The following is an 11715-nucleotide window of genomic DNA, read 5'->3' as shown; positions in this document are numbered from 1 at the left end:
TGGAAGATTTCAGTTCTTGCCATACCTGTCGGGTTTTCAAACCGATGATTGTGGTAAACAGTTGTGGAAGTGGATAGCAGATAACGATTCATCGTGCCTCAATTCCCGAACACCTACTTTTATTAGTGGCCTGTCTCGCTCATCACTGAATATAAGTTTATTTAGTTCCTTCCTCACTAGTTTGTCATAAACTATCTTAAAATGTGCCATCAATAGCGATTACTTGCCAATAATATTTGATATTGTTTGTCCTACAACACCATCATGCAGTCAGAACGGAGTATATATAAATTATAATAAATATAAACAACATCTAGAATCGGCCTTGACCATTCATTCTGAAGAGACAGAAGACACAAAAGCTATGAGATGCTACAAGCATTGTTCAAAAAACCTTTAAAAAAGCTGAATTTGTGTGTTTATTCTCTAAAGAGCCCAAATCTTAGGGCACAGCAAGATTAGTTCGTCCAAGCATTGAATGCCTCCAAACACTGGGAGCCGGTCTTCTTGGGAGAGGCCCTGACTTTGCGGGCAGCAGTGGCAGAGGAAGTTGACGGAATTTCATTCCGCAAACTCTTGACGAATTCGCGGCGGGAGGCGTTCTCGGCTAGGTACTGCTGGATCGCGCCCCACTGAGCTTGGATGACGTTTGGGGGAATCCGGAGCGGGTTCCACGAAGACAGCAAGCTGTCCTTGCGCTCCTTCATGCTGGGGAAGTTGAGGTGACGCCGCATAGTGTACTCGGATGGCAAACCCTGGCACTGCTCCTCATTCTGGCCAGCGGGCTTCGAGTAGCCATCAGCAGGCTGTGCCTGCACCGTTAAACAGTGTTTGCTGCCTTAGGTGTGGAAATAGCGGCATTGGCAACACAGTACTCCATACTACAATCAGCAGGACAATAATGATTGTATAGCATTTTGCATGATGACAAAATGTATTAAAAGAAGACTGAGCAGAATTTTCACCACCAAGACCTTTTGATAAATTGACCTGCTAGACACTGAAATCGATTGACACAACGTTCTCTTCAGGATGAAACTTAAGGAAAATAACAAATTGCATTTTCGACAAACTTCTGCACCTAGTACCATACCGTGAACTAGAGGATGTGACGTTTGGCAACGTAACATACGCAGGAAATGAGCATGCCAGCAATGCTGGCTATCGCCTGCGTCTCCCGACCCTCTCAGCTTCTACATCGGTTCCCATAATCAATGCGAGCAATATTGATAATGAACAATGCTCCTGGCTGGAGTGAAGCTTTTGTGCTTTACCAGTGCTTTTGCAGAAGAGACAGAGTGGGATGAAAGGAGTAGAGGAAGGGAAGAGGAGGACGAGCACCTTGCACGCACTTCGGTGAGTGTGACGTCACGGCTCACGATCGCGTGCAGTCACGCTGACAATTGGCCAAGCATAGAGGTAAATGTTCAAAAATACGTGAAATTGGCACAGTTTGTACTTCCAAGTAGAATGTTGATGTGTTGATGCCCAAGTAGAATGTTGATATTTTTTCAGTTTTTTCTCAGTATCCCTTTTTGGCTAAAAAAAACCTGAAAGTATACCTCGCAGACTACATTTCTTTACAATGAAGGGAAAGCTATGGGTGCGGAGCTTCTGCACGTGGCAAGCTTCCTCCCGCCAAACCGGACTACGTGGAACAGTCCAGTCTTATAACCAAGATCAAACGTGCAAAATTTTATTTCTTGCTTTAGGGCCACTTACTTATCGAAACGTTGTAATGGGCATACCAAAATAAATGACCGAGTTTTTCAATAACATGTAGCATGGTGATTTTTTCCAGTGTTTAAAAAAGTCCATATGATATGAATTATAAAAAACACATGACCCTCATGCACAACCGTATTACAATTAACCGTGCTTCAAGTGAAGAAGCATGCGCGGAAACCATGGCCACAAATCGTGGCCACAGAACGGCTTTAGCCACTAGCTTCACAGTGAGTCAGCATTTTTGAAGGCCCAACATGGCAAAGAAACGCTTTCATTCCTAATAAGCGATACATTGATGGTCCATGTGCATGGCTGTCTTGTTCCCAACATAACTGAGCAAGCTGCCATATGATAGCGCATGAGCGCAGCCAAATGGTTTCACTTCATGTGAAACAATTTTTCACTTCATGGGTTTTTTTTAAAATACAAGAAAAGAAAGAAATGACAAGACACCGTGTGGAATGCGACAAAAAAGAAAAAAAGTCACAGTTTTGCCGCAAAGACGAAGCAATGCATGTGAAAGAAACAAATTGGAAGGTCAAGCACAGAATTGCAAGCAGATTGACATGTGCCTCGGGTTTCTTAAGCACAAATGACACACGAAACGTACTCACAGGTACAGATGAACGGGAATAAGCGTCTCAGTTGTTACTTCGCTGTTTCTCAAAAGCGCGCCCTTTTCGCAAACGGGGGCTGTGCAACGATTGCGGGGACCTTTGTGCACCCGGTAACTACAACAGAATTGTTCTGGCGATACCCAAAGGCTAGCCAAGACGTACAATCCTTCCCACTGCAACATAAAGGCCCGCGATGGAGCGTACACCCCCTTATTTTCTTCGCGCGCCAAAGTACGCGTGAAAGATGAGAGCCACGGCGTGCTTATTGCGCCATCTTGCTGATAATGTTGAAAACACTATAGTCCACCCCCCCCGAGATGCCCGTCAATAGTGGTAGGAGGTATAAATAGGTTGCCATTTGAACCATGAAGGAGGTACACCTCAGTGGCTGAGCATCAAGCATACCTAAGGCCAGTTTACAAAGGAGCTTCAAGTACCAGCGTGCTCAGTGGTAGAATACAGGGTTAGCATGGTTGGGACCTAGGTTCGAATTCCGTGGTGTCCTTGGCATTTTTTATTTACGATTTTTTAAAATTTTGTGCGATAGTGGTTATGGACACTGGCAGCGGACAATTACGACGCACGTGAGCCTTCTGATCTCATAACAGCTTTTGCTGTAAATGAATAGCCTGTTTTGGTATGCCCTCTATCACATTATGCAATACACATGGCCCTAAAGTAAATACTAATTAAATGCCACATAAAAATACTCTCATGAGAATCACATGATGGCAGGCTGTATGCTCCCGATTTCATTATACTGCAGTTAAACACTTTTTAAAACCTTCGGTTCTTGTTGCATCGAACACCCTGCATATGCTATGCAGGATGTTATTTGGGACCTGCCTTAATAATGTGTGACCTGCCTTGATGTCGTGTAACAATAATATCTGGGGTTTAAGGACCATAAAACTGCAATATGATTATGAGAGACGCAAGATCTGCCTTGATACTCGGTGTGCTCTAAATTCTGAAGCAGGGGACAGCTTCCGTAGTTTCCATTTCCAGCATGACCAGCTTCACTATGGCTGGTGCTCACAGTTATCGAGTGGACTAAGAGCCGACAGTGTTCTTCACCAAAATTGGCTATGATTTCTTACTTCATGGCTCTGCATATTGTGCCTGGTCCTCAAGTATATAGCCATAATAGATTTCCTGCCAGTAACGAAGCACAGCACAAGAAGGCATGACTCAACGAGTCAAGCTGGTGAAAGACGGCTGGTGCAGCCAGTTTCGGTGGTTCTGCGCGTCCTACATCAGCACATAAAGAAATTGAAAGGTGGGCAACGCAAGACTCACAGCAGCCCAGCGGAGAGCCTGGTACAGGGCCTCCTTCGAAGCATCCAGGTCAAGAGTGTTGATGATGTTGCCTATTGTCCACAGCAGACGACACATCAGCCAGTGTTCACATTCTCCCAAGGCAGCTGGTTCGCGGTTTTCCATAAGATCATGGATCGTCTTGTACAGATTCTGAATCTGGGGCAGGTTTACGGTGGAGTCTTCAGGGGGCTCTGGAAACGGCTGCCCCTCACAAGCAGCCACTACCTACGCACGACAGTCGGCAGAGAGAAAAATCATCATGGGCACAGTGTGCCCTACCCACAGATGAAGAAACATTTAGGAGGCGCTATCCAAGCTTTGAGGCGACCAGATAAAGTTACCATGCCAGAGGGCCAAGTCATGCTGGCGGTGTCTTGCAGCACAAAAGGTAACTGTCCTGTTTCCATTTCCCGGCGAACCAGGTGAACATGCTGCTCGCGTTCCGCCGCAGTCACGGAGCGTGTTTGACTGGCAGCGTTTTTTTTCATGGTTGCTGCTTTGCACCACAAGGCGCCACCAACTGATATGTCTTTGTCGGAGAATGTTATTTTTATATTTTCTGTGTAATTCTCTGGACGCCTCCAGACACATATTCTAATGGGAGTTTCGCCTCCTCAATATTTCTTCCTCCGTGGCCCTACCCCTGACGGGGAAGTTCTGAAACCCCATGGTGAGACCTCTGATCTCGAAATGCTCTTGTTCGAGTGAGCCGAACCACAATGGCACGGGGCAGCACGTGAGAGAACACTGTGTATGAGAAACACTGGTGCCCCTGCATAGAAATAGAGATTGATCAGGAAACACAAAACAGGCAAACATGGCACCCTGCTTATAGAGGACACCTCATATGAGAAACAAAAACTTACTCCCCTCCGCATATCTCTTATAAGGAGGTAGAATCGTAATACACTATCATTGCAATGTAATTGATGCATACCACACCAGCCCTGTGGTTCTAATTCATCAAAGAAACTGTCAAAGAAACTGCAAAGTTTCTTTCAGTATCTCCGAATGTTTCAAAACAGCTTATAGAAATATCAACTTCTCAGGTGGGTTTTCCTTGCAAACTGGCTTGTTCAATCTTACCCCCAAATGCAGCTTGACTCGTTCTTGACTCAAGACAGTCTTGCCAGTCACCATAAATCGTTCTCGAACTTGTGGATGACTTGAAGGCGACTTGGCTCGGTCGAAGTCAGGACAAGTTTCAAGTCAGCTGCGGGGCTAGCTTGAAAGCGACTGCATGCGTTATTCCAACATGGCCACCTCTCGAATGGACGTCGCGCGGAGGGTGGCCGCTTTTGAGTTTGCTTGCCTCGCCTTAAGCGTAGCATTTTCCGAGGCGTACTGCCTGCCGAAGAATATTAGACCCGCTTTACGTGACCGAGGAAATCTGATGGAGTTGTACGACGAGGAACAATTTCATGCTCGATACAGATTTACGAAGAACGCCGTGCGGCAGCTGCTGGGTATGTTGCTGCTCCGTGAAAGTGGGGACAACCGAGGACAGCCGGTGCTCCCAGTGTTACAGCTACTGATGGCTCTCGGGTTTTACGGCGCTGGCTCATTCCAAACAGTCACCGGGAATCTCGTCCACATTCCATAGTCGACAGTTTGCCATGCAGTAGGAAAAGTTACGCTACCCATCGCAAAGCACCTGTACGCAAATGCTGGTGCGCTTTCCGCAGCTGGCAGCACTTTCTATAGTTATGCGGGATTTTTATGAAATGGCTGAGTTCTCTGGTGTTACAGGCTGTGTCGACTACACACATGTGTGTATTAATAGTTTCGGTGGGGACGACGCCGAAGTGTTCCGTAAGCGCAAAGGCCATTTCTGTTTTTCTTAAACACGATGACAATTTCCACCTCTACGGGTACAAAATTGACTCGGTGGTGTGTCTGTGTGCCTCGTCTATCATTTCGTCCTGTGTAGGGCACTGTTTCTTGCTCAGAAAGGCATTACTTATTGCACAATGCTATGTAAAATTCCACACACATAAAAAAGAGGTGCCCCTATCACGGGTTTATTTATCCGCTTCACCATCATGCAGTGAGAGACTGCTGCACCCCGCGAGACAAAATTCTGCTGAGGGCAACGTCCTGACCCCCGATTTTTTTCTTGTTTACCAAGCTCAACAAAAGGATACGAATCACAATTGTTCCCAGAACTTGTTTTTTTTATATATAACTGCGACCTAGCCCACTACAGGTGTGCACACAGGCGAACAGAAAGGCCAATACCGTGAAAATTGCGTCACCTCGTGAGCCAGGTCAGCACAAATACATGCCGTGGTGTTCGATTGAAAAAAAAAAACGATGAAAGAACCCAACGCGATGCTTGCTTCACCTCCAAACAAGCAACCGTGGAGAAACGCGACGAATTTGGGCGGCCACTGAAACCAGCGGGCAACGAACGCTTTACAGAAGCAACACTGCGCATCGCTGTGACGGCAGGCACCACGTGCCGCTCATTAGCTGTAAAATGGCAGAAATATGCTTGTGGCCCTTCGTTTTTATAGTTATTTTAAAACGTATGGTCTTTTTTTATGTAATGCATGCCTTACGCGAACAATTTCATTATTACCGTCGTTAGCAGGCGAGCAGCGAGTTTCTGCTTTGAAGCTCGTTCTTGACTTGACCAAGCAAGACAGCCTGCGCATCTATGAAACGCGAAGGCTGACTTGGGCGTTTTTGAAGTCCGCTGCTTGCTTCACGCCGACTAGCTCAAGTTAAGGTGAAGTCGCGAGCCAAGTAACATCTTCGCATTCGGGGGTTAATACCGTGAATGTATCACACAGGCAAAGTGAATGAAGAGAATTTAAAAGGGACCTAACTTGCAACCTTCCGATCCGAGGGTTGCAGGTTCGGTCCCTGCCAATGACAGATTGTATTTTCATCCACTATTGTACACTTTTTGTCCACATTTGTTAATATCTGTATCAAACTTACTGCAATATACATAAAATAACAATTATTATTCCCTATACCTTCCTTGACTCCGTTATCTAATGGTATTCAGTAACACAATAAGACAGTTATACTGCATTAGGTTAGAGTAGTACAAACAGTAAAAATATCGAGATGTGCGGATTTTCAAGACAGGCAAAGTTGCAGCAACTGCCGTTGAAAGTCAAGTTCTTTTTCAAAAAAGCACTCTACTGACCAGATCTTTTCTAGAACCGTCTACAGCAGCTCTTCATAAGGGTTTCAAAGACAAATGTGACCAAACATAACAAGCATGCACATTTTGTGTTACTGTCATTTTTTTAGTGGAGAAAAACTGCACAGGGCTGGTCTGCTTCATGTCACGACATGGATAACAAAAAACATGTGCCCAAGTTACTTCACACATTGCATAAGCCAATCGTCACCCCAGCAATGCACAATTTATTTCAACAGCAAGCGAGAAGCATGTCTCACTCACAAGTCTTTGTAAGCGAGACATACCTTCATATTATGTATGCCGCTCTACAACGTATGCCTAGAGCTAAATCTTTCAAATAATAACAATACAGAACAAGTACATCTTATATTCTCACCTGTGGGAGCAATTTCGAGCGCTCATAGCGGCGCCGTGCCACATTCAGAGCTCTCCGCAAGATACGCGTCGCGTATGCGGCCCTGTTGCCAGCTGCGCCCCGGATCTTCGAGCGCTGGCGCTCCAACAAGAAGTGGCTGCAAGAGCACCACGAGGGCTTCACCAATGCTGCCTCTCTACACAAAGCACTCACAGGTGTAGAAGACAATGGCTCATTCAGAAATATACACGTGTGATATTCTGAGTGGTCACTACCAACAGGTGTAAAAAATAACGGCTCATTCAGAAATATACACAATGTGTAACATTCCACATGATCACCCAAACTGTGTCGCCCCAAGGATGTGGATTTTCCACACAACCACAATATCTGCATCCATGCATGAGCCGAGTGCAAGAAAGAAAGCCCAGAAGGTCAGATTCAATTCACAGCTCTCTAGTAAATACCTCATGACCTTTGTGTGGCCTCAGGATATTAAACTAACTTAGCAATTCGTCAAGAAATTAATCAATCAATCAGATAAGTTGCCTGGGAAATGCACACAACGTGGTGAGCTGAACTCAAATCAAACTGCCGGTCCATTACTTAGTGAAAACAAACCATGTAACTCTTCGCAAAGCCCTTTCCTAACGGCAAATTCTGATGACAGGCTTGAAGCTCATGTGGCCATAGGTCGGCAAACTCACTCGTGAATCGATCAGACTCCGATGAGGTCATGAGTGCAGAAGAGCAATGTTTTCGTAAGCTTGAGTCAAAGCGAGTCCAGTTTTGGAGTCTGAGTTCGGCAGAAGCAAATATTGACAAGTCCGAGTCCCAGCGAGCAATAAGAGCAAAATGTATTTTTTGAGCGAGTCGGAATGAGCTCCACCTTTCACTCATCTTCATTATTACTAGCAGCTTTATGAATGATTATGTTTAAATTTAGGTCTATTCACACACATTTGAAGGCACTAGCATTCATATGCCCCCTCAATAATCAATATCAAAGGTGCAAGTTAGATGGTCCCAAACCACTTACCCCTCTTGCAAGCTGTCTTGTGGAATATGCTGGATAAAAATATCTCATGTGATTTGCTTGTTTGATAAAATTATCCTTACTTAAATGCAACCTCTGACAAAACTAATATTTGAAGGTGCAAGATCATAAGGCATGTCACACAGCACCAATTATATGCGAGCTCTTGGAGTTGATGGCATGATGAAATGAGCTAATTTTATGCTAACAAACTCGGGGCTCAGAAGTCTGAGGGAGTCCAGTTTAAGGAGCCTGAGTCGCATAATTTTTCAATTCTATTCCACTGATGAATTGGAAGCATAGGCCCTAACAGGAGCAGGAATAGCAATGTGCAGGCTTAGTGATGCTCTTTTAAACCTGTGCTGTTTCGTGCTTGTGGTGTTTTATACCTCTGAAATTTTCCCTCATAATGATGTACCAACTAGCCGAGCCACAAAAACTTCCAAGTATTTGCCTGGTTATGGTTTGGAGCATCGTACTGACATATCACTATAGGAGTTCCCGATACTGTACTGTACTAAGTTCTTACTGTTTCCATATTTCATTTGGCCTTATTATGTCAATTTAGGGTGTTGTTATGAGTGAAAATACTTTGCGTGAACTCCTGGTATGAATGCAGAAACTTCGAGGGTTAAACAGCACCACTCACGTCCACTGTGGCAACTGTAGAACGTGCCTCCAACTGCATGATTCATGTAGTACGTGACAAAGGTTAGCAGGAGACTGATGTTTTCAGTAGCGCAACAGTAGAGATCACCGAGTGCACAGTGAAGATCTATGTCACACCTGTGGCAAGTTGATGCATTGTGCAACCGTTACTATTTTTTTCAATATATACGAGAAACCTCTGAAAATTACAAACCTTTAAATTCTCTATACTTTTTTGCATTCCTTACAGTTAAATATTTTACCAAGAAAAACAAAATACCAAGCCACTAAGCTGAAATTTTCTTCTGACTTGTTGCGGAGCATGCATGTGGAACCTATTCCCAGCTATGCTGGAACACTACTTCTAAGGCCTGTTCAACCTAAATCCTGCGCATCTGTTTCTTGCATGTCCGCAAGTCGTGCTGTATATCAACCACGTATGGTTGCATTCTATGGCCTATATTCGGCGACAACTTTTCATGGTGCTATGGAGCCAAATCACGTGCATCTTACCGCCAGGGAAGGTAGTTCCAAAGTAGCGCCCGTATTTTCGACGTGAAATATAAATGTTGCTCCATTATTTTTGGCTATGGGGAGCTATTTGAGGCGGGACGCAGCTCACACCTGTAAGATATTGTTTTTTCAAGTTTATTTGTTGTGACTTGGAGTTTTCGAACACGTGAAAAAAGTCCTGCCTTTTTATGTGCACCTCAAATCCTAAGCAGCATCTGCTTCTACATGAAACACTGGTGGTGCGCCCCCGTCTTTCCACAGCGTTACGGACGCGCACCAAAACGAACTACAGTCGAACCTCGATATATTGAACGGCGCGGCGATCGCGAAATAGTTCGATATATCCAGAATTCGATGTAAAAAATCACGAAAAAAATGCGTCAACAACTTGCTGAAAACAACCAACGAACCGTTCAAGCGTGGTGCAGTAAATACTCACTTGAAGATTCAAACATAGTATTTATTGTGTTGGTTTAAAATATTGAAAAAGAGTAGCCCGCTTTTTGTTGGCCATGGCGTGTTTGACGACTGCGTCCTCAATATAGTCCAGGCGATCCATAAGTGATAGGCCGGTGCCTTCAATCGCGCCGCAGTGGCGGCGCACAAGGGCCAAGGCAGCTACGACCTCAGCTGATGTCGGGAGCGGGGCACCATCAGCGCTTGCGGGATCCACCTCGGCAGAGTCTTCATTTGGCTGCTCAGCAGTAGCTCCGCCGTTCGGAGTTAAGCCTGTCGCGCACCAGCGCGCGACAGGCCTAACTCCGAACACACGAACACTGCGAGCACAACGACCGATGCCTGCCGATGCTACGGGGGAGGAGCTTGCAACAAGAGCGCAATGTGCCGTTGACACCATAGAGACTGCAACGACTGCAAGCTGCAAGGCTGCGGCGTGAGTCCGGGTGTAAAGCGCGCACATGGCGCGCCCATGCCGGCTCGCCTGACTGCTTTTTCTTTCCTGGCGGCAGCGCGGGCCGCGTCCGAGACAGTCGTCTGCGTCCTTTCCCTCCTATACTTTCCTCCTCAGTCTTTACCTCCCCCTTCCCCGCGCGAAGCCGTGTCGGTGCCTTCGTATTTCCTCATTTAAGAACCTCTACCGCAAGGCTGCGGCGCGCGTACGCCGCTACGTTAAAGTGGCGCTCTCGGCGCCATCGATGTGTGCAGAATTCGTAAACACCCGCCACTCTACCGCTACTTTTGAGAGTTGCGGGAAAGCTCGCCGCCTGTCAATGGAGCGCGGGCGGTTTGGGGTGGCTGAGTTCGATATATCCATTATATGTCAAACTTCGTTCGAAATAAAAAATCAATAATGCATGCGATTTCCCGCGTGATATAGGAACCGTTCGATATAGGCAATAATTCGATACATCCATGTTCGATATATTGAGGTTTGATTGTACTTCGTGTAGTGCAACATGTGCAGAGGCTCCGCCTCCGTAGCTTTTCCTTCTGTGCCCAGAAAAGCTGTCGCCATGTATAGTACAGGGCAATGCATCCGTGGGACGCTGGCGCGTTTGCCTGCTTATGTGCGTTCTAATCCTTCGTTTCCAACAGCCAATATAGTTGTGCGAGTAAATATTGTTTTGCCCATGTGCAATAACAATACAGAAAGTGGGAGTAAACCAAAACCCGAGACAATACAGCTTGTAGTGTACAGCGCATCCCGAAGGAGTATGGCCATTAGCGTGGGTTCGGTCTTAGCGAGCCGCAAGGCCGTGTTCACCAACGCGTCGCGTGCTGAACGCCGCCGCACACGCCGGTTCGGACAGCCAAGGCGCATAGCGCAGCGTGGAAAGTACACAGTACTACTCTCAAACAGGTCGCAACACTTTATTGCCTGCGGCAAGACCAAATACGCAGTACAGAGCCCGTTGCAAAATGGCGGCGGGAAAGCAAACGAGGCTTAACCACACAACGGGAGAAAAGTACAACATCAAGGGGTGCCGCGAGCACGTCTCTGTGACAAAAGGGATTCACGGTGACCCGCTGCTGAGGGAAAACACCCTCGCGAAAATTCTGCGCTGCTCTCACGATCTGTGACCGCAGGGCCCGGTCGCTCGAGCGAGGGCAAACTACGCTCGCGTTGGCTCGAGAGATACGGGTCGGCGCTGTACGCCCACGGGCTAGGACATGACACCGCTCGTCGGCCCAGTGTTCGGAAGGCGCAACGAAAGAAAAGCGTTCGACGCTGGCGCAAGGCGCCGTTTACAAGTCCGACCGAGTTTCAACCAGAGGAAGCAAACGGACGAAAAAGAAAACGTGTACTCGCCGCGTAGCACTCACACTTCCACGTTCCGAGACTTATTCTGACTCCCGACCAAGGAGGAAGGGGTTTATA

The 11715-nt window shown here is 46.4% G+C and overlaps 1 protein-coding gene across 1 annotated transcript; it reads right to left on the bottom strand.

Annotated features, from left to right (window-relative positions):
- Positions 1-395: 395 nt before the first annotated feature.
- LOC142776371 (uncharacterized) lies at positions 396-8496 on the bottom strand. Its single transcript, XM_075879930.1, has 2 exons — positions 3645-8496; positions 396-812 (listed from the first exon to the last, which is right to left on the bottom strand). The coding sequence occupies exons 1-2, from the start codon at positions 3786-3788 to the stop codon at positions 459-461; spliced, it is 498 nt and encodes a 165-aa protein (XP_075736045.1). The 5' UTR covers positions 3789-8496; the 3' UTR covers positions 396-458.
- Positions 8497-11715: the final 3219 nt, after the last annotated feature.

This window comes from Rhipicephalus microplus, chromosome X (genome assembly GCF_043290135.1).
Source record: "Rhipicephalus microplus isolate Deutch F79 chromosome X, USDA_Rmic, whole genome shotgun sequence".
NCBI classification, from domain to species: Eukaryota; Metazoa; Arthropoda; class Arachnida; order Ixodida; family Ixodidae; genus Rhipicephalus; species Rhipicephalus microplus.
The sequence above is the reverse complement of the archived record's forward strand: the minus strand, read 5'-3'. Positions and strand labels throughout refer to the sequence as shown.